The sequence below is a fragment of the Venustampulla echinocandica genome (assembly GCF_003357145.1).
Source record: "Venustampulla echinocandica strain BP 5553 chromosome Unknown scaffold_0, whole genome shotgun sequence".
Taxonomy (NCBI): Eukaryota; Fungi; Ascomycota; class Leotiomycetes; order Helotiales; family Pleuroascaceae; genus Venustampulla; species Venustampulla echinocandica.
Window position 1 is genome coordinate 894,993 of NW_022474205.1, and position 22,244 is coordinate 917,236.

Below are 22,244 nucleotides of genomic sequence, written 5' to 3' on the forward strand. Positions count from 1 at the left end.
TACTTTCCATACTTCCCAACCGGGCCGTCACCACCACTACGAAGAAGTTGCGAGGGTCTCATTGTATCCAATGTCAATCGAAGAAGTGAATTGGCTCTTCAATGGCGTTCGGTTTAGTGGTGCAAAAGATAGTTGGACGTTGAAGTTGCTCATGCTTTGCCCTCGGCAGATTCCTGGTCCAACCCCGACTTTGGTTTAGCGCCAAATCGAAAATGTTCCTACAAACCTCATTCGGGAGCTCCAGCAACCACAAGCGTCCATCTCCATCTCCAACCCCAGAATCATCCTCTCCTCCGCGCCGCATACTCTATACTCCAACTCCAAATCAAGATGGCGCAGGCACTCCAGTCCCTTTACAAGTTTGCCGTCCCGCTGGCAGTTGGCGCTTCCCTTGTCCAAGCTTCCATCTACGATGTCAAAGGCGGAACGAGAGCAGTCATCTTCGACCGATTAGCCGGAGTTAAAGACACAGTCGTGAACGAAGGCACCCATTTTCTGATCCCCTGGCTGCAGAAGAGCATTATATACGATGTGCGGACGAAGCCAAGGAATATTTCGACGACTACTGGTAGCAAGGATCTGCAGATGGTGAGCTTGACCTTGAGGGTTTTGCATCGTCCGGAGGTGCAGGCGTTGCCCAAGATCTATCAAGTAAGTTCCCAATGACCGAGCTCTCTAGATCCGTAGACAGGGAGCTAATTGAAGCATAGAATCTTGGTCAAGACTACGACGAGCGTGTGCTCCCATCCATTGGGAATGAAGTGCTGAAAGCCATCGTCGCGCAATTCGATGCTGCCGAACTCATCACCCAACGTGAAGCTGTCAGCAACAGAATTCGGGAAGACCTCCTCAAACGCGCCCAGGAATTCAACATTGCGCTCGAAGATGTGTCCATCACGCATATGACATTCGGAAAGGAGTTCACACGAGCAGTAGAGCAAAAGCAGATTGCACAGCAAGACGCCGAGAGGGCTAGATTTATCGTCGAGAAGGCCGAGCAAGAGAGACAGGCAAACGTCATCAGAGCAGAAGGTGAGGCTGAATCTGCGGACACGATTAGCAAGGCGGTGGCCAAGGCAGGTGATGGCCTGATTATGATTAGACGGATCGAGGCTAGCAGAGAGATTGCCCATACATTGGCGAGCAACCCGAATGTTACATACCTTCCAGGTGGTGGAGAGGGAGGCAAGGAGGGTGGCGGCAAGTTCTTGCTTGGTTTGAGATAATGATGAGAGCAGGTCAAGGTCTGGCTACACTGTATACATAGCGAAAATGTAATATTCATCCCCTCTAGCCAATCCCAGCTTAATTACGCAGCTCTCTTTGCCACGATATTCGCACCCGACCCCATCGAATATTGAATCTCCATATAATGGCCTGTTAACCCTAATGCTCCTCCTCTTGGTGTACGAAGTCGACGCTATAGACCGTATCTAAGGGGGCCTTCTTAATTTAGTTATCTACTTTTAAGGCTGTACTTTCGAAATGCGCCCTCAAAGATCTCCACAACTGCTATCCTTGGAATGTCCAACTTTTGGATTAAACCTATCCTGGCGCCAAAACACCCCAGGTCCAAACACCTGACCGACATCTATATGATACTGGAAAACGTCTAGAATACTGTGCAATAAGAGGATGTTCACCAGCATAACGAAGAATCCTGTTATCGAAGCCGTTGTAATATCGTACGCTGGTAGATTACTTTGTACTAATTTTACCTAGCAGCTCCCCTGACGCTTGCAAAGTTCGAAGATTTGGTACAGTGACGGCGCTACTATATATGTCGAGGAGTAAGGCAAACCCGGACAACACCCCCCCAAGAGTCCTCCCTAAACGACCTGTTGTTCATCTTCCCCAGGTAGGCTTAATTTGTCCGTGCAATTAAATCCGTCAAATGCTATTCTTGCTAAATGGCTGAGCCGTATGATTATGAGGAAACACAATTCTCATGACAACCTATGAAATTTGATAAGTTGCTAGGACCAAGGAGAGGGAGTCTAGTAAAGGTAGGTCGGGTCCGCCTTCGGTCCTTGAGGGAATACCACGTCGCTCTCCAAGGACCTACTGGATTTCTGGCTAAGAAATGAAGGGCGCTTGGTCCGAATATAACAGTGCCATATTATTGGAGAACTCTACCTGTTGCTTCATTACGCCATGCGTATTAGTGTAAGCTGTGGCAGCAGCATCTAATGATAGGGAATAGATGGCTTGTTGATTTCCGTGGAGATTATTAACAAGATTCTCACAAGGGTGCATGCTCGACAAGGTAGGCGACGGGTTATACAAAAGCAGGAGAATGAGTTTAAAGGAGCAGTGATCTGCTGCTTACGTGCCGATTTCCAAGTGTCGATCCTTTAACCGCATACTTGGCTGCAGGATTTTCTTCATATGACCGTCAGACTGCAAAGGTTGTGGCATATACAAGTACCGAGGTAGGAGCAGCCGGAATGGCGTGGTTAAAATCCTCGGCGTGGTGGTCAGGGTTTCCCCACAGGTCTTCTAGATACTATATTATAACTTGCTTGTAAGAAATTGTTCCCTGGGCGCCGTAGAAACATATTGATAACCTTACCTTTTAAGCAAGCGTACGGAGGAAGAAATGTGCTACTAGAAAACCTTCGTAGATTAGTAGCCAGTTGGTGCGAAGGGTCAAAACTCCACAAGGCAATATTAATACTTCTATATGCTACCAAACTTAAACAAATCAAAGACATTGATAGTACCAAGGCGGAGACACGCCTTTACATTGGAAACCAGCCTATTCCAATGTTAGCTCCTGCGCGGACACATGAAGAATATGAATGACTTACGGCGCAAACAGTACATCCCTTCCAATCATTCCCGCCACATTGGTCCCAGTGCTTTTGTGTACAACCTCCTGGCGACCCACCGCCACCGGGAGCAGTTGTGGTTGGTTTGCGGGTAGTAGATGAGGTCGTTTTAGTTGGTGTAGGCTTTGATGTAGTTCGCGGCGTTGTAATTGGAGCAGTGGTAGTTGATTTAGGGGGTTTCGGAGGCTCGCCACCTGGTGAGGTGCTCGTTGTTGCTGAACTGCCATCACAGTAGCCCACCCATCCGTCCACGCTCATGGTCTTTAGAACCGTGCTAAACCCTACCATACCCGTCGATTGACAATCGGTCTTTTTTTCGGCGTCTGTAACCTGGGGTGCTTTGGCTGGGTATTCAATATGGAAGACAGGCTTGCCAGACTTGATGAAATCGTCATACTGTTCGCATTCCTGGAACTGAGCGCACTGTTCGTTGACAGCAAATTGGACGATATTTGATATATTTGGAAGTATTGCCAAGCTGTTCTTCAACCCTGTTTGTAAGCCTAGGGAGGCAGCAAATGAGGACAGAAATTTCATGTAGTCGATCGTGTCAGCTTCCTTAAGATTGAGTCCGTTGGTATTTTGCTAATATATTTCGTTAGAAAGATTCCCCAAAATCTTATACAGCAATAAGAAACAGCGGCATTGTATAAGACTTCAGATACAAGGCTGTTCCCTGACGAGATTTGAAAGGATGGGCTCATACATATCCATCTAGATGGTCATTGATTAGCGTCAAGTTCTCATTGACTGGAAAGCAAGCGAATATCATCACGCTGTAAATGCTAGACATGAGATACGTACCTGTATTGTCTGGATCGATGGCATCGCATCCTTTAGTTGCAGCATTCTGTATCCTGGTCTTCATGATTGACCTAACATTGTCGCTACTCAGTTTAAGCCAGCGTTCATTCGGCCACTCTTTAAGCACGCTTCCCATGTCCGCTGCGGCGAATTTGTTTGCGTCTGGTCGCCAATTCTCAACTGTTCCTGCACTGAAGTAGCAGATGACAGTCTTGCCCATAGCCTTCATGGCGGTAATGGTCTCCGCACTTGTACCCTCCAGGTCGATATCGTAGACAGGTGCATCAGCTGGCACAAGAGGAGTGTCGAGATTTGGGATGCCACTTAATACGATCTGGAATTTCTGGCCCACGGCAAACTCGACACCTAGTGATGTGCCAACACAAGCACATGCCGCAAGAAACCAGCAAAGCATACTTGCGGAAAAGCGGCAAGTAGTATTAGACCGCTGGGGAGAAACTTTTAAATTCCACGCCATTGAATGTGCGAAAGAAAAGACACGGGCAGCAGCAAGCACGGGCATAAAAGAGGGTACAGGACTATACTCTTACATAGCAAGAACCTCTTAAGGACAGACATGTCTGAAAGATGTTTCAATTGGCGTAAAATGTCTCTACATCGTGCCGGTGGGAGATCAGCCGCTCTGGAATTTTCTGACGTTGTCCATTCGGATGTGAGTCTGAAATTGCTCAGATGTAGCCCTGACTGATCACGCCAACGAGATCTACAGGAAGGGTGGGCAGGGAGGCCACGATGGGTGAGCTAGTAACCTCGGTGTCATCCCTTTTGGATTAAGGCCAGGGAGGCCATCTGACATAGCCTAGCCGGCAGTCCATGTATGGGATACGGCCGCAGTAGAACTGCCGGAAAAGAACTCGTCCTTGCGATGGCCCTAAGCTTTCTTCCGCAGTTGCAGCGACCGTTACGCCACTGGGTGACCCCATGCACAGAGAAACACGCCATTGGCTTGGGTAGCACTGTACCTGAAGATCCTGTAGCAGATCTTGAGGATCTGGAAGGAACATTGATAGGGCTCTTGGGTATTAATATCACGCGTAGATTGATGCGGGGAAACCCCAAGATCTAGAGCCGCGTGGGCGGGTAAATTCCACAGTATGCATTTGTCAACCCCATGATCGAAACGTCGAAGGGCCAGGAACAAAACTAGTTGCTCGTGGTCTGTCATGGGAAATGTGCTCTTCGAGTGTCAACTTGGGACACTGCCAGCAGGATAAGCTTGGCGTTCGTCCCCAACGCGCGGCCATCAACACTGCGGTCTGTGATCGCTGTGAGCTTGCGAATTATCGTCTGGAAGTGCTAAAGGGAATTCTCTGGGATATATTCAAAGTGTGCATAACCGTCCATTGTGGTGGACCGGACGTTCCAGAACATCATAATCCCCGAATCTCAGTAACAAGGTCTTTGCGAGCTATAACTTCCTCGACCCAGGCACTGCAGGCAACACTAATATGGCTTTGCACCGCCGATCGCCTTGCGTAGTGTCGCCTAGTACCATAGCCTTACGGACCGATCAAGGCGAGAGGCCAGATTAATCAATGAGCCGGGTCTCGATTTGGCAGTGGCATCGGAGGGAGCAGCTGCAAGATCTTCAGTGTAAGATCGGTCGCTAGACCATTCCATAGTATCGCATAGTATTTGCCGAATGGAATGGCATCAAATAAAGAAGGCCTTGCAATGGCATGGCGCTCTATACTCCATACTTCATGTGGCCAAGAGGAAGCCCGAGTGGTGGAATCGGGGATTTAATCTAGTGGACGATGTGTTACCGACGATCTCCTGCGAGTTACCCTGGGGCGGAGGATGTCCGAAGGGCACGCAAAATTAGCAACGGTTTCCTATTGACTCCCTCACGCATCATGCGTGGCAAATTTGTCGCTGGATGGTGGGTACGGAATAAGACTCAAGTACCTGTGTGCCCATGTACTTGAGTATAAGACACCGCAAGCAGCGATCGGCATCTGGGTTGCGGATGCAGTGCGAGGGAAGGAATAAGAGGTAAAATCTTTGGTACCTGGTACTTCTTGGAGTCCAGCGGCCACGGTCCGTAAAGCTTGTCTCTTTAGCCGCATGAGATCTCCCTTGTCCAACCACCTCAGCCGCCATCCCTTGCGCGCAGGATTCTCCGATTCGGTGACAATTAAATTTTCGAACCTGTTTTCTCCCCTTTGTGTCATTCATGGTCGAGCCCCTGCAATATCATAGTCCTGACCGCATTGTAGCCATCGCGAGTTGTCACGTTTGGGCCGTGTCTCCTTTTTCGGCAACCTTGAAATCCATAATAGCTGAAGCGTGATTGGGCCCCATAGTACTCTTTCTGCGGCATGGCTGTGGCTCATAGACATGATTTTCGGATTCTAAATGTTCACAAAATGGTTGAGGTCGCAGGAAGCAGGTCAATCACGAATGATAACATTGAGGCTTGACCAACTCGAATTTTCCCCCGGTATTAGACGGTAGGGTCTAGACCTGGTCGGAGGTTCCTCCTCGATAAGATGGCTGATATCATTGCTTCGAGAATGGCGTAAGTATTTCGGATAAACTCCAGGGAAACCACGTTTATACTGGCCCCCATAGGCTAGTTGCCGTTGTATTGCAAGTGAAAGCGGACGAGCCGATGCAATCCATCCTTTTTCGGGGCCTAGGCCACGGTCTTAAAAATGCCCTCATATTGGCTCGAGAAAGACTTCTAGGTTATAGCGTTTAGATATGGACTTTCGAAAGCAGATTTTGAACTCTCCAATTTTGGGGCATCTGACTCCAGCAGCAGCGTTGCTACCACTCACCCTACTTACAAATTTAATCTAGAGGAAAAACATGTAAAGCGGAAATGGGAGAATTAGTTCAGGGATACTGAGTGCTGGGAGCTGAAGTTCAACGTAGCACTACAAGTGTAAGACATTTAGTGGTGATTTTTAAATATTCGCTCGTGCAGGATACAATTCTCGCTGACCTTTGCCAGATGGAAATAGTCTGTCGTGTTTCGGCCAAAGCTAATGGCCGAAGTAACCCCACACCTTTTAACTTGATTTAACTATTGCCAACAAAATGACACTACAGCCGCAGGGAAAATAAAAAGAGCCATAGGAGTGGCAACACTCGCAAAACAATCTTAAATTCTAGCGAGGTGGTACTGGGCCTGCCACACATATCACTTGATCGTCTAACGATGGGAAACAAACGTTTGCTCACGAGGAGGGAGCCTGGAGCTACCAGGATGAAAGGAGCATCGCTCCGACTTCAGCTTCGACCTTGTTGAGAATAAATATTCGAGTAATGTCTGGGCGGATAATAATTTGGTTTAGATAATGATCAGTAAAGACACTTTGAGGGTATGTGATATTCGACCACCGCGGCATACTCCTTCCAAGAGTCATATTTGAGTAGCTTAACTTACCTTCTACACAAACTTGGGATACCAGGTTGCGCTAGAGATAAATGCCATATTCATGGGCATAAACGACGCCGTAGACTGGATATCCCCAATTGGGGCATAGAACGTAGCAGGTGGCCTGCCTCTCAATGTCCTCCAACACAGCCGTTGACGCTAGTTGTAATGTAGGATCGTAGTCGAGATAAATTTCGTAGCTTCTTGTCGGTGCCGTGAAACCGTTGGAGCCATTAGGGCAAGAAGTATCTTAAGAAGATCGATAAGTGCGATATGGCTGGTCTATAAATCGATAGAATTCCCCAAACGGCATGCGGCCAAACATGCTGGTGACCCCGCGGGCAATATCATTGTGATAGATGAACCCTCGGATTTGAGGAGCTCACCGCGGGCCACAGTGCTGGGAACCATCCACTATACACACCTAACAAATGAGAGCCAAAGGAATGTCCGGGAACGAATCGCCAGGATCCCATGGTCAAATCCAAGGCAAGGAGATTGCCGCCAAACACGATCTCAGTACCACTATATTTTTGGACCATACCTACATATTATCTACTCATAACATATGACAGGTCAGATGCCCGAACCTGATTCGGTAGCTTGGTTCTTCTAGGCTTTCAACACACCAATTGCTACCACAAGGGGTACTGCCCCGACAGTATATACCTCAGCACAGCGAAACAAGTAACCAAAAACCGCTCTATTGAAATACAATTGATATTGTAAACCGAATGAACGTGAGGGAAGGCCTACTAGAAGGGATGAACGGCTTGAACAGAACTAGAAATTGACGGTGCAAACTCCTGGCCCTCACTTGATATGCATAGGGACGGTAAGTAAGGGTGGCACTACTCCGGCCCCTCAAGGCACAAAGGCAAGTTCAGAAAAAAGCCTTTTATTTTCATTCGCGTTCTATGTGTTCATACAGACTCCTGATGTGGGCGCAGGCATAAAATAACTCATCTGGACGGTTTCGGCATTCTGCGGACAATCATGGGGCTGTCTTCTCATTTCTTTGGATATGCAGCACACTTCTCATGCTGATATCATGGCCTGCCAATATGAGCCTACTGCGAAGACAATAGCGAATAAAATCTCGAGTTTGACCACGTTCCTGGCCTAGCAGCAATCCGAAGACTTTCCTGCTAAATTTCCGAGGAAGTATTTATATCTGATTGTCCGATGTTCAGGAAGGGCATCCATCAAAGAAAACTTCCACTAAAATGCAAATGCCGTCATGTCTCGGACTATTTCAAGGTGGATTTGGACTGTGTGCCTTGATCGCACAATCGGAGAATATCGGTTGCAGAAATGGTGCTCCTCGGGATTTATGGCCGAGGATCATCTCACATTCGAAGTCCCTCGCCTCAGTCCGGTCAATCCCTATCAGCATTTGATACCACCGTTCTTCTATGGCTTATAGTAACTTCAAGTTTCCGGTAACTTTATCGATGGCGCTCTTGGGTGCCGGCCCGATACCCAAGACTGTATGGCTCCCGGAGGCAATCTGCGTTCGACCTGCATCCGCGATGACCTCCGCAACAAGGCCTAAGCTCCTGGCAGTGGCCTGCAGTAATTCCAGCTCTTCTTCGCTTTTGACTTGGAGTGCTACCTTGGCTTGGCCTTGCCTCTCCCAGCGGCGCAGGATTGGCGAGTCTGGAGCATTGCGGAGGAATCTCTTGTAGCATGCCAGCGTGGCGTGGGAACATTGAGCGGCAATCTTGCCTGTGGAATTGTTAGCCCCGGTTTTGCAAGATAGGGTAGAGCAACGCGCCTTTGGTCATTCCTAGGTCCGTTCGCACAACCAGTACAAGTTTGCACTCCTCTGTGCTGTTTCTACCTTCCACAGTTCCATTCCCCCAGTCAGGCGCATGATCGAGCACCGTTTCATCGATATCCTCTTCCTCGCTTTCCTCCTCGTTATCGTAGTTTTCAGTGCGAGATCCAAGCGGTTTGGAAGATGTAGGCCGGAACGGGATGGGGAGAAACCCAAGCGACGAAAATACCCCAATCATATAGCCGCCGATACCTGCAAGTATGGCTGTGCTGATGAGCATTGCCATCGGAGTTGGCGCTGCTCGTTCGGCCATTTTTCGTCGGTCTGGATGATGGTTGATGTCGAAATATTTATGATATCTGAGTTTGGGATCTCAATGCTTCTCGGATCGACAGGCAATTGCAACGAGCTAATAGTGTTTCAAGCGCAGTATCGGAAAATGATCCCACTGCATAGACAGGTAAAGAGGTATGTAGTACCGTATATGCTGGAATAGAGTAGGTGGAGGTTTGCTTAAAGTTCGAATTTTGGGACGCATGTGGCGGCAGCTAAGGGTCTCTTCAGGGGTACAGGGAAGCTTAGTTTGCGTGGTGCGCCACAGTGTGGAGTACTCGAGTATGCAGTACAACAGTGTCCATTCTATATTTTCTATATCTATTATATTGGAACTTAAAGTATGTATTCACTCAGATCTTCCCTCAGCTGCAAGGATCACGCTCGCTCAAATCATAGGGATCCCAAATTGTTGAGGCACAAAATTTCTCGAATCAGCCAGCCCAATACATCCATGCTGAATCAGCTACACCGGTGCGTGACTCACGTGATGATACATACAACACTCGTACAGATGCCGTATTGCAACTTAGGATCGCTGTTATTGGTAGGTTTTTTACTCTGTACCTACCTAGGTGGGTAGGTACATAGTAAACACATTTCTTGCGGAACAGTTATAAAAGTGTCATCCGAACAGATATTGTTCGCGCACCAGAGTAAAAGTGCAAATAAAAAAAGTAACAGCCCAATAGATATCTATCTATCACTGGCTACGGGCTTCTTTTGGTCGTCATAAATAGAAATCTCGTCTCGTTAGCTACAGTACCATGTCTCCACCACCCACATCCTTATCCGTATCCATAACAACATCTTCAGCCCCATGGCTATGTGCTGAATTCCAAGGCTCAGCTATCCTCGGCCACACCCTCTTATACAAACTAACCCCAACAGAGTCTTGAGGATTAATCTTTCCATCAAATGTCGCTTTGAAATAGCCATGAGTGCCCAGACTCTCCTTAATATGTCCACTTCTCCCTCGCTTGGTCCATAGTTGCAACGCTTTGAACCATTCCACATCCTCGCGGTTGAAAAACATGTAGCGGATCGTAACAAGTTTTTTGTGGATCTTGTACGGGTGACCAGTGACAATGATGCGTTTGGCAACGACCCGAGTCGAGGATGGTGCAAGTGACGTCCCAGTCGCTATAAGGTTTAATGGAGCTTGTGGATTTCCGTCCGTGGTCGGTTTGAAAAAAAGTGCTGGGACAAAGCCCCAAGTGATTGGTGCAACAAATGTTGCGATCGCCGAACGTCCTGGATGTAGGAACCGATCGAACTTGTGGACATCATTCGATGTATTTCCTCCTTCAGAAAATATGGGCTTGATAATAAACCGGCGAGGGCCGCATTGCATGACCAGCTCGTCTTTAGATTTGATTGGCTCTGGGAAGTCGGAGCTAAGAGTCAAGTTGAAATTGACCACGGCACGCTTACGCTCGTGGCGAAGCAGCGAGACAAGAGTAAGTGGGCGAGATGGATCGTAAGTGGAGCGTATTGAGGCGGGTACATTGCGGAGATATACATGGACACGAGTCCCTGGGGCAACTCCACCGACTAACGCTTCGCGGGCGACCTGACTCCTTGCTGCCTTGTAATTGGGAACTTGAAGAAGTCTTCTCCATTCTTCAGGCTCATGTGCCTTGTCTTCATCTTCTTCCCAGTGGCTGGTACGAAGACTCTTCAATCCACGGTAGCGTGCCAATCGTTCTCTTGCCAGTACATGTGGATGCAACTCAATTTCATCCGGAAATTCACGATCTTCCTCAGCTTCATCACCCTTGCGTTGTCTGAAAGCCGCGAGTTGCTCTGCCTCAGCTTCGTCGTCTGGATTTGGGTCCAAAAACATCTCGGATTGCGGGTATTCTGACGGGGCCATTTCAGTAGGTTCACGAGGAGCAACTCCCTCAGCGCCATCCTGGGGCAGCGCTGGTGTATCCATATCCACGTCATTCTGATCATTAACATCTTCATAATCGGATCCAGAATCCGAGAAATCATCACCAAGAAACCATGCGGCTTGGTAAGCCGATGTTCCCTTGGGCAATCGCTTTGGAACCGCTGGCAAATGCGTCTCATCGTCCGAGAAATAATGGTGGTCATCCAACAGAACTCCGCGCTTTTCAGCGGTTGTAACCGACATGTCCATACCATCCATATCATCTTTCATCACAACCTCTTCCGGAGCCAGCTCCGCGGTATCATCCTGGTCTTCCGTTGGAGTATCGAGTATTTTTTCGGAATCATCTACCGCCATGCCATCGGGCCGCCTCTTCTTTGAATCCGAAGGGGCTGCGGTGATCTTCTCGATCTGGAAATCTCCCCAGTCGCCAACCTGGACAAGACGATCCGCCTTGAGTCCTTTACCCCGGACCACTCCTGTGAGGACCACATTTCCCTCTAAGTCTTCGGGCCATTGAACATTATCAATCAACACCCAGCTCCTGTCGTCCCTCCAATGTATTCCTTTGGGTGTAGTAGTGCACAGCGAACGCACCAAATTGGCACATTCCTGCCTCGAATCCAAATTGTGGAGTTTCTCCTGGTCGGGGTGGAAGTGCGTAACGTAAGATTTCAAAGAAGAGAGAACTTGTGCTCTTTTCTTAGGAGGCTCAATCTTTCCTAGACCAACAACAGCCGTCACTAACGTGGACATCCCTTGCCCTTCAACACTTCTAATAATAAGCTCTCCAAGTTCATCCACCTCTTGGTCCGGAGACAATATAAACATAACAAAATCCGAAACTCGAGCTGCGTCCATGCATGCTATCAGGTCTCGTTTTAAGCCCACATATCGAACTTTCTGTTTGAACCTGTCGATATCCACCTGCACTGAACCTTGCTCTGGAATCTCGATATCGATGTCAACACTGTCGTTCAGCAGGCGTACAGCCGCAGCGGTGTCTACATCTTCGCATAGGGGTATCACAGCGACAATCCTTGCTGCTCCATCACGGCCAGCAAATACGCTGTTGTCTCTCAGATGTTCCTTGTGTTTCGTTTGTTGCTTCTGTCGCGCTTGATTTCGGCGATCGAATTTGGACATGAGTTGCTGATGGGGGGATTTGCGGTGACTAAGGTCTTGCACCTTGCCTATGCCGGATTAACATATATCCCAGTTATTGTAGAAAAAGGGCAAAGCCTACCCTTCTGTATTTCCTTCAGTGCGCCCTTGGTCGCCTTCCGGGACTTGAATGGTTTCTGGGAAGATTTGGTTGTGCTCCTATGGGAGTGAGAACCCAGAGAGGAGGGCATACTGCCGTTGCCACCGGCTTTAAAGCGATACGGGATTGAAGCCACGGTGGAATGGAAATATGCCTTCTACTGGAAAGTTTCTATGTTTCGAGGAAATGGCTCGAAAATGCGAGGGGATATCGCCGTGGGGAAACTTTTTGTGCGCTTATCTTATCGAGAGGCTTGGCGTTGCTTTATCGGCGGAAAACTTAAAAAGTTCACTCGGCGGTTTCGTAGCTGGGCAATATCCACCTCGACAAACCCAGACTTCTTAACCACGCGCCCGCAATATCCCACATCGATCCCATATCCTACAGCTTCCAATATCAAAGGAACCGCGAGAAAGATGGAGGTTGATCGGCCGGTGGAGACTGCCCAGCCAGCGACGCATTTCAATGGCGCTGTTGCGGCAAAATCCGCCCGCACTGAGTTAGTTCCCACCACGGTCGATGCTGCTCAACTTCGGCGGCGGAAAGAAGCAGAGAAGGAGTATGGTAGAGGCCGAAAGATCCCTGGTATGTGCTGCTTACTACTCGAAAAATCTCAGAACTGATCCGTAGTAGTGAAGAACATCAGGGACAAGAAATTACGAAGCAATTTAAAAGCGTTGGAAAATAAATACACGACTGCCACCCTGCGACTGAAAGACTCGGAGATTCTGCATGAAAATACAGGCGGTTTCTTGGAGCCCGAGACTCCTCTAGAGCGAACCTACAAAGTTCGACAAGATGATATATTACCAGATGTTCCAATCGAAGCTGCGAAGAAAAGATTCGATTTGAAGCTAGACGCGCTAGGACCATACGTTTGTGATTATACGAGGAACGGCCGACATCTCTTGCTTGCTGGTAGGAAAGGCCATGTTGCGACTATGGACTGGCGGGACGGGAAGCTGGGTTGTGAGTTGCAGCTAGGAGAAACAGTACGGGATGCTCGATGGCTGCACAACAATCAACTATTTGCCGTTGCACAGAAGAAGTACGTTTACATCTACGATTCGGCTGGAGTAGAATTACATTGCTTAAAGAAGCATATCGAGGTGACGAATATGGAGTTTCTGCCCTATCACTATCTCCTAGCAACTGTTGTACGTATTCACTCGCCCCAATCCCCCAATGCCCCTTCTAACTTTGTGCCAGGGCAACGCCGGCTACTTAAAATATCAAGATATCTCGACAGGTCAGTTAGTCATGGAGATACCTACCCATCTTGGTTCTCCCACATCTCTCGCCCAGAACCCGCGGAACGCCATCCTCCACATGGGCCACCAGAACGGAACAGTCACACTTTGGTCGCCGAACTCTACAACGCCTCTTGTGAAACTTTTAGCGCATCGGGGGCCAGTACGATCGCTTGCAATTGACCGAGAAGGTAGATATATGGTGTCCACCGGCCAGGACCTGAAGATGGCTGTCTGGGACATCCGTATGTTCAAGGAAGTAAATAGTTACTTTACAAGACAACCCGCATCGTCTGTGGCGATATCAGACCGGGGATTGACAGCTGTTGGCTGGGGTACCCAGACATCAATTTGGCGAGGTCTCTTCACAAAATCCTCTTTGGAGCAAGAGAAGATCCAAAGTCCATATATGGCGTGGGCCGGCGATGGGAAGAGAATAGAACGAGTGAAGTGGTGTCCGTATGAGGATCTCCTGGGAGTTTCTCACAGCGAAGGCTTTTCCTCAATTATCGTTCCAGGAGCTGGAGAGCCCAACTTCGACGCTCTAGAAGCCAACCCATACGAGAATACCAAGCAACGCCAGGAGGCAGAAGTCAAGTCGCTGCTCAACAAATTGCAGCCTGAGATGATTTCGCTGAATCCTGATTACATTGGAAATCTGGACCTCCTTTCTGCAGAACAGCGGAAAGCAGAGAAGGATTTGGACCAGAAGCCCAAAGACCCTATTGCGGATATCAAGAATAGGGGTAGAGGCAAAAACAGCTCTTTGAGGAAGTATCTGAGGAAGAAGGGGTCAAGAAATATTATTGACGAGCGACGATTAAGGATCGAGGAGCTAAGAAAAAGCCAGAACGAAAAGCAGCAGAAGAAGTTGAAGGAAACAGAAGCAGAGCTTGGTCCTGCATTGGGCCGGTTTGCTCGAAAGGGGGCGTGAGAGTTACCTTAGTTATAGTATGGGGATTTTGCATTGAGGGCGTTCCACGGATGAAGGCTGGAAGGGTAGATACCTGTAATGCTATCAGGACTGTCATGTCATGTCATATCACTTGTTACGACGCTCACCTCTCCTATTCTATTCTGCCAGGCGGTACTAAGTTCGTTGCATTTCGACCGCCCACCTTTTTGGTTCTGCCACTTCATTCTGCCAGGCGGTACATATTTCGTTGCATTTCGACCGCTCACCACTTCTGGTTTCTGCCAGCCAGTTCTGCCAGGCGGCATGATTTCGTTGCGTTACGACCGCTCACCACCTGTGATTATGATGTTTCTTGTGCCAGCAGCATCTATTTCGTTGCATGATGAGCGCTCACCACCTTTTTTGATCCTGATATCTTCATTTGCCAGGCGGCGTCCATTTCGTTGCGTTACGATCGCTCACCACCTTTTAATTCTGCCACTATGATTCTGCCATCTTCCTTATACTAGGTGGCGTCCAGATTCGCTGCGTTTCGACCGCTCACCACTTTTGGTTCTGGTATTTTTATCTTGCGAGGCCTCAATATTACGATGACTGAGGATACCCCCAAATGAAACAAAAGACATCCATCAAGTCCCAAGAACAAAAAGAATGGCAATACCCTGGCTATGATCGTCTTACACAACAAATTTCCGGAATGTTAAAGCAATATTGTGGAATAAGATAGCAAGACTTCTGGGCCTGTGGCCCACGGGAGTGTCATATGGTATCAGGGCCATAAACGTTTGGTTACAGACATGTAAACCCAAGCCATAAGGATAATTAACGGGTACCAACAGAGCAAACACAACCATACCACTGCATTGCCGCCTGGCAGAATCAAAAGGAGGTGAGCGATCGTAACGCAACGAAACCAATACCGCCTTGCTATGCGTAACCGACTCTTTCCCCTTAGGAGATTAATAACCTTTCCATACCCTAATCGTAATATACAAAATCTATAGATACACAAGAAATCGTTAATGGATAATATCATCATCCCCGTCTAGACCTAGCCTTAAAACTCCAATGTACCTTCGGGTCTTCTAGTAGAGCCATCATCTGGACCGTATCATCTTCAGATGACTCGCTAGTCACCATGCCCGCCTCAATCGCTAACTTTGCATGCTTGACCGCCATCCGGATGTTCCCAACTGCATTATACGCTAAAGCTGCAAACATGTGTCCTGTGCCAATAGCGGCGTGAATTTGTTCCTTCTTGTAGAGGGAAAGAAGCGATTCTGCCATGGATGGAGTTGCTGTGGATGCAGAGCTCCAGTCTGCAAGATTCTAGAGAGGTGTGGTGTTAGTGACGCATGTTCTGGCAATATATGGAAGCAAAGGGTAAATAGATGCAGAGCGTCAGAATGGCCTTGAGAAGACCCATTCTGAGCCAGAAGAACGAAGGATGAATATTCAACGTATTCCTTAAGAGGTTTCATTCTCTTACCATATGAAGATTAGTAATATGCTGGATATTATCATCCGAACGTCGAGATGTCGCAGAATTTTTGGAGCAAAGCGAACATGTGCATTCAAACCCCCAGATCATCTTTAGAACATCTTGACGTTCTGATCGTGATTGTAATAAGTTGATATCTATTTATTGTTAGGACCAATCACAGATTGCAGTGTAACGTTGGGGTTCTTACAAGTAATTGTGATTTCTTCTCCCGGAAGAATCGTTCGGGATGCATGAGCGGAATGGACGAGAGTTGAAGTATTGTGATAATACATAGTGCTAGTTCCATTAGATTTCGGTTTTTATCTCGGGGAAGGGGCACATACTTTGGACGGCAATCATGATTTAGAAGCTATGGCCTATGTCAGCTCAAACGTTTCATCTTGGTTAATAATAGGACGTACTGCAGTCTCTGGGTATAAAAAGAAGTGCGATGTCCCCTCAAATTCTCCAGCGAAAGCGTTCGTGTTGATTCTCTCCATGATTGGATCACCAGGAGAGTGCGCAGCAGTGTTGAGGAGGATTTGTTTAGACTTTTCGGGCAGTTGCTCATAAGTCTTCCGAAGATATTTATATCCGATTTGATAGTCCGGGAAGAATGCTTCGCTGTTGTATACTCCAAGCGGTGTATCCGCAAGTATCAAGTCTCCACGGCGGAGCGTTCTAGTTGCGAAAAGGCCGTTACCCCTCCCTGGAACGTTTACCACCTTCCAGGGTGGGTTATCAAAAACGTTGACATTATCATGTACCCCTTTCTGGGTGAATGCTGCAAGTGTGGTGACTTTCTCAGCAATGGAGGGCGTTGTGAAAAACGATATCCCTCGGCCATCGGCGAAATTCTGGTTGGTATATACGCAAAACGATTCATTTGAATTCTGATCGGAAATGCACTCTGCCTTTCCTGTCCAAGGGGTAGATGGCGAGGGTGATGTGGTGCGATTGGTATGACTGTCTAGTTTAGGCCGACCGCTGCTTTCACCCTCGACCTTCAAGGCACTAAGAAAACCCGGCTGCTCGTAAGCATAACAAAAGTCTGGCTTGATTCCCAATTTGAATCTAGTAGCGTCTATAGAAGAGAGTGAAGACAACAGCAAAATAAGGAGAGATGAAAACATATTGTGCCGTTTAGCGGAGCGAGGGTGGGGTGTTAATTAAATGACAGGATATGAAAACAATGTACAGTCGAATTCGGATAAGACTGATGAGGTTGAAGTAAGAATCTTATATTTGTTTATTCAAAAAGCTCAAATGCTGCCCGAGAGGGGCTACTCCAGAGGAGGTGTTTCACTGTTGTCTGAAGTTCTCGCGAAGGTCGAAGCTCGGTACTTGGGTACTTCGCAAGGGGGTTATCGTTTCTCGCTCTGACCTCCTTCACCTTTACTCCTACAACCTCAATTGATAGCAGCACCTGGCCGGCACGATGCAATCCCCTCAATAAAAATGTATTTACAATGCAATGCTAATCGATTACAAGCTAATACTATACAGGAACACTACCTGCGCTACTGAGTACTGCGCAATCCTAACCCTACAGCTCCAGTCATAGAGAATGAGGTTGTGCCTATAACTATTCAGCGGTAGAGCCCTACCTGCTTGATTTTTTGAATTGCCACGACAGACGCATTTGCCATCAGCCAAACTTTATACATGACCTTGATGATGGTCAGCAGCAATTTTCAGCTTTACCTATAATGCGTATAGTTCTCTACCTCTTTACTGAACGAGATTACCGTCATAATCCTTTCATTTTTACCTTCACAAACCCTCACCAATGTAATATTTTTGTTGATGACGAATGGCACATCACCTCTCTAGTCAATTTAAAGTGGGCATGTTCACTGCCGATTCAGCTACAGTGCCCCCCGTACTGGCTTTCAGGGAAGGCGATAGATCAGGTGGAAAAAGGTGAGCCTCCTGAGACTTTTCGATAACTCATTTCGGAACAATTCGGGGCTTTCGAGCAAGAAGAAAGGGCCGTAGTTTGAGATGACCTATACCAGACCCCTATTATAAGGAAATGTTGGGAGACTGGGAGCTTTTGGTATTGCCACGCTATAAATAGCCCCAAAGGCTTATGTCGAGTCTTCAACGAACACACCCAACGACTGTTTTGCCCAGAGCACTATGAAATGCGGATATTTGATCAAGTTGTGGCTCCATATTGGATGGTCGATGCAACACATGTGACATAGAAAAAGATCAAGGATGAAGAACCCTACAAAGATCAATTGAGAGCTGCATTTGCAGATGGTAATATATGATGTAGCAATAACAACGTTAATTATGGGAAGTCTAGGGGCTAGGAGCATAGGTGGTGGAGTAGCAGCTCTATTCCGGCTTTCCCTACCACCCCGGTGACTCAAGTCAAGAAGAGAGATTTGCCAGTGAGCACAAAGTCACAGAGATTCAACAAGGAGGCTAGTGTGAGTAGACAGGAAAGAATAACACCGGCTGTATTATATGGAACGGGATCTCCCATATGCTGCAATTGCTCAGCTTCCATATGCTTATGATTATGTGTAAATTAATCCAAAGGAGTACAGGTTACCGGAGGATGAAGTTTCTTTTGTGAGCAATCTCCTTCTATTTGTGCGTATCTAATTCGATACTCTCTTTCAGTAGCCAGGATCTTCTAAGATTATTGTTTTAATTCGGCCAACCCCGCTGTGGCCTTTGGTCCACCTCGTTCTTTGCTGACAGCCTCAGCACCACTGCCCCTCCAAGCACTCTCAATCAACGCCACGATGTGATCGACACCCTTCCCTTTCTTTACCTGAGCAAAAACTGTGGGTCCTCCCTCTCTCATCTTCCTTGCATCTCTGTCCATAACATCCAAGTCAGCACCCACCGCTTCCGCCAGGTCGGTTTTGTTGACCACCAGCAAGTCGCTCTGCGTGATACCCGGTCCTCCTTTTCGAGGGATCTTGTCGCCCCCACTAACATCAATGACATAAATAATATAGTCTGCCAATTCCCTAGAGTAATTGGCCGCCAGATTGTCACCTCCGGATTCAATTAGGAGGATATCCGAGGTAAATTCGCGGTGTAGGTCCTCGAGAGCAGCGAGATTGACAGATATATCTTCACGAACTGCAGCATGAGGGCAACCGCCCGTCTCAATGGCACGAATACGTGATGCTGGGAGAGCCTTATGCTGAGTGAGGAACTCTGCATCTTCACGGGTGAAGATGTCGTTGGTCACGGCAGCAATGGAGTACTTGTCCCGAAGGGCAAGGCAGAGGGCCAACATGAGAGCGGTCTTTCCAGATCCGACAGGTCTGCAGCATTATTAATATCAGAAAGTACTAAGATTGAAACACAGAATCCAAAAATGGACAAAATAGAGGGAAATAGGGGAGGAAGTTGGAGGGGTTGATTTGCACGTGACCACCCCACTTCAAAATCGAGCTCCATGGTAATATAATGTGAAAAGAAATAGTAATTCAGCTCACCCTCCAATTCCAACTGTAAAGGCACGCTCTGACCAGGTTCGGCCCTCGATTATAGGCATCTCTCTTCCCATGTAACTCCCGGGTCCGTCCAGGATCTCATGTGTGTGGCCATGGTCTGCCGCTGGGGCATCGTGCGAATGAGAGTGTGGTCCTTCGTGAGAGTGTGACATCTTCACGTTTATATCTCGGGTTGAACAATAAATATGCTGATATCTCGGGAGAAAGCTAGATATCCTGCTTGTGGAGATATCAAATTGGCCGACGATAGTAAGGGACTTGGGTTAGCCGTCAAAGTGACAGCGGGATCCTGACTTGCTATGACGTCTGTCTGACACGTGATTTAGCCAAGATGTAGAAATATTTCAATTAATTGCATTAATTGTGAAAAGGGTAGGTAGGCAGGGACAAGATCACGATGACAAAATACAACAGCATTCTAATGGGATAATAACTTATAGGTCGAAGTCGAGACTAATAGCAAAGTTGGCACATGCCGCATGGCTCAATCATTATTACTAAATTTTCGCAGCCGCGGTTTACGAAGGAATTGTTAATGGTTTGATCATTTCTTCTCCACTATTTACCATATGAACTCTCTGATATAGGTTATGTAGCCTAAGGAACCCGAAACGCCAAGATAATCCCTTCCACTGCCATGATCAAGAGAAGTCATCGCCCTTCTCCTCAATAGCACTCTTGATCCTCAACAAGATGGTAGTCTTCCACTTGTCCAACTTGCTCACTTGATCAAATTGGAACAGCTTATCCGCAAATATCTCCTGATCACCGGCCTCGACTGCCTCAGCTAGGTCGATCAACAACTGATGCTCTCTCATGCTTGGAAAAGTCGGGTCCATCTCTCGATACTTCTCAAACGCCCGGTTTGTAGCCACCATATCGCCAACTGCCAGATGGGATAACCCAGCTTTCAAAAAGTACTCTTTCACAGACCATTTCATAAGGTTGTTCGAGACGGACGAGGCGGCAACCTTCTCGAAGTTCTCGATGGCCTTATAATAGTCCGTCTCTAGAGCGGCGAGATCAGCTACCTTTAGATAGAGCTTGTTTGCCAGTCTAAATAGGGTGTCAGCACCGGTTATTACTTATAGAACGTCTATCAAAACGCACGCTTCAGCATTATCGGTCTCAAACCAACTTGCTGCCAACTCGTAGCTCTCCATCGCCTTCTTTTGGTCCCCGATTTCGACCTCGTACACTTCTGCCAGATTTTGTTTGTGGGTAGCCGCTCTCCTGAAATTACCCTTTCCAGTATAAGTTCCAATAGCAATATCCAGGCATCGTACTGCATCGAGAGGATCCGTCTTTCGATAGACTTTAAATGCTTCTGTGAGGGTATTGGCGGCATCATCAGGCTCGTTTAGTTTGTTGGTTTGAATATCTGCGGCTTTCTCAAATGCTTGACCGGCTTCTTTATCTATTATGGAAATGGCTTATTAGTATTATGTTCTAGAAAGTCGAGCTGCTAGCCGTAAAGATGGTCTTACTTTGCTTCTGTAGGCGGCATGCATTTGCAGCTTGAGTATAGAGGTCTGCAGCATTCTCCCATTTTTCTTGTCGCCCGCCAAAGAGACTAAATCCACCGCCTGCGGCAGAAACTGCTTTTTCTGCCTATAATGCTTCTTGTCAGTAGGAAGCTTATTAGGAGCGGTATGGAGGGGTAACCAGTAATGTGTACCTTTTGCAGGAGAGCGCGAGGATCTTGGGCCATGGTCTATATATCCTGATATGATGTGTATGTGGACAGTTTCAGACGTGCGAGGCAGACTTTGCGCTGAGAGTTTTATGATAGACGGGGTTGTTACAGCCTTCGTTCTCGATCGTCGAGTTGATGTTCTGGCTCGAGCATGGTGGTTGGAAGTAAGCCCCACACCTTACATAAGGTACCAAGCTGAAGGTTACAGCCTAAGTTGGGTTGCTGTAGTAAATATATTATTAGTTCTAGCGAGATCCTGTTAAGGCTCACGAGGCTGCGGTTGACGATTTATTGTTAAACTGCCTCCTCTGTGTAACAGGGCGGTATCATCGTAACACCCGACATGTCAATCTCAATATGTTCAAGCTGTCGAGCAGCCTTCCGGCAAGCGATTCGATCTCGGCCGCACTCTTCTATTCGAAGTTACTCCCAGCCCACCGACATTGCGGCCCTCCTTTCCAAACCCACATGGTCTGTCCGCTCTCTCCTTCCAGACCCAAGCTCCGTATCGACCGACGAGATCACACCCAAGCAACTTCATCACCTCCTCCGTCTCTCCGCGCTCCCTCTACCCAAATCTCCCGAAGAAGAGGCTGAAATGCTGAAAACGCTGCATTCACAACTACATTTTGTGAAAGATATCCAGAAGGTGGACACGGAGGGCGTAGAGCCATTACAAAGTATCAGAGACGAAACCGAGGAGGGCGTGAAGGCTGCTACAATTGGATTGGCGGAGATGGCGCGGGCATTGAAGAAGGAGGACATCACAGGTAGAAGTCGGAGGCCGCGACGGAGAAGGGACGAGGTCTTAAATAGAGAGCCCTACGAGGATTGGGATGTGATGGGCACCGCAAGTGAAAAGGTGGAAACACCCGGGGGGAGCTTTTTTGTCGTTAGAAGCGGCAAGGAGAACGAGAAACTTCCATAAGCGTATCGAGAGCATTATTCATGATTGAACGTTACTATCTACATATTGGTATCTTTTCGTTGGTCGTGGTGCCCTCATATCTTTCGGGGTAGTATGCATTTGAGATGAGCCTGTCATCTGGCAATGATGGCTTCTTATTCTCATAGCCGCTGTAGGTCTCTCACTAGC

The 22,244-nt window shown here is 47.7% G+C and overlaps 9 protein-coding genes across 9 annotated transcripts; 3 read left to right on the forward strand and 6 right to left on the reverse strand.

Annotated features, from left to right (window-relative positions):
• Positions 1-330: 330 nt before the first annotated feature.
• BP5553_00277 (putative phb1 prohibitin 1) lies at positions 331-1,226 on the forward strand (the record flags this gene model as incomplete). The annotated part of the gene is made up of 2 exons (XM_032008900.1): positions 331-651; positions 711-1,226. 2 exons carry the CDS (start codon positions 331-333, stop codon positions 1,224-1,226), a joined length of 837 nt encoding a protein of 278 aa, XP_031872954.1.
• Positions 1,227-2,704: 1,478 nt separating this feature from the next.
• BP5553_00278 (uncharacterized protein) lies at positions 2,705-4,050 on the reverse strand (the record flags this gene model as incomplete). The annotated part of the gene is made up of 4 exons (XM_032008901.1): positions 2,705-2,758; positions 2,811-3,416; positions 3,538-3,581; positions 3,636-4,050. The coding sequence occupies 4 exons, from the start codon at positions 4,048-4,050 to the stop codon at positions 2,705-2,707; spliced, it is 1,119 nt and encodes a 372-aa protein (XP_031872955.1).
• A 4,411-nt stretch (positions 4,051-8,461) lies between these two features.
• BP5553_00279 (uncharacterized protein) lies at positions 8,462-9,134 on the reverse strand (the record flags this gene model as incomplete). The annotated part of the gene is made up of 2 exons (XM_032008902.1): positions 8,462-8,769; positions 8,885-9,134. 2 exons carry the CDS (start codon positions 9,132-9,134, stop codon positions 8,462-8,464), a joined length of 558 nt encoding a protein of 185 aa, XP_031872956.1.
• A 777-nt stretch (positions 9,135-9,911) lies between these two features.
• Positions 9,912-12,406, reverse strand: BP5553_00280 (putative Ribosome biogenesis protein tsr1 like protein; the record flags this gene model as incomplete). Its single annotated transcript, XM_032008903.1, has 2 exons — positions 9,912-12,244; positions 12,298-12,406. The coding sequence occupies 2 exons, from the start codon at positions 12,404-12,406 to the stop codon at positions 9,912-9,914; spliced, it is 2,442 nt and encodes an 813-aa protein (XP_031872957.1).
• Positions 12,407-12,731: 325 nt separating this feature from the next.
• BP5553_00281 (WD40 repeat-like protein) lies at positions 12,732-14,499 on the forward strand (the record flags this gene model as incomplete). Its single annotated transcript, XM_032008904.1, has 3 exons — positions 12,732-12,900; positions 12,949-13,472; positions 13,525-14,499. The coding sequence occupies 3 exons, from the start codon at positions 12,732-12,734 to the stop codon at positions 14,497-14,499; spliced, it is 1,668 nt and encodes a 555-aa protein (XP_031872958.1).
• A 1,017-nt stretch (positions 14,500-15,516) lies between these two features.
• Positions 15,517-17,097, reverse strand: BP5553_00282 (SET protein; the record flags this gene model as incomplete). The annotated part of the gene is made up of 5 exons (XM_032008905.1): positions 15,517-15,810; positions 15,971-16,119; positions 16,173-16,261; positions 16,309-16,334; positions 16,387-17,097. 5 exons carry the CDS (start codon positions 17,095-17,097, stop codon positions 15,517-15,519), a joined length of 1,269 nt encoding a protein of 422 aa, XP_031872959.1.
• Positions 17,098-18,620: 1,523 nt separating this feature from the next.
• On the reverse strand, positions 18,621-19,604 carry BP5553_00283 (Urease accessory protein ureG; the record flags this gene model as incomplete). Its single annotated transcript, XM_032008906.1, has 2 exons — positions 18,621-19,260; positions 19,435-19,604. 2 exons carry the CDS (start codon positions 19,602-19,604, stop codon positions 18,621-18,623), a joined length of 810 nt encoding a protein of 269 aa, XP_031872960.1.
• A 489-nt stretch (positions 19,605-20,093) lies between these two features.
• On the reverse strand, positions 20,094-21,163 carry BP5553_00284 (Vesicular-fusion protein sec17; the record flags this gene model as incomplete). Its single annotated transcript, XM_032008907.1, has 4 exons — positions 20,094-20,508; positions 20,563-20,869; positions 20,940-21,063; positions 21,131-21,163. 4 exons carry the CDS (start codon positions 21,161-21,163, stop codon positions 20,094-20,096), a joined length of 879 nt encoding a protein of 292 aa, XP_031872961.1.
• A 328-nt stretch (positions 21,164-21,491) lies between these two features.
• BP5553_00285 (Uncharacterized protein) lies at positions 21,492-22,076 on the forward strand (the record flags this gene model as incomplete). Its single annotated transcript, XM_032008908.1, has 1 exon — positions 21,492-22,076. One exon carries the CDS (start codon positions 21,492-21,494, stop codon positions 22,074-22,076), a length of 585 nt encoding a protein of 194 aa, XP_031872962.1.
• Between the last annotated feature and the right edge of the window lie 168 nt (positions 22,077-22,244).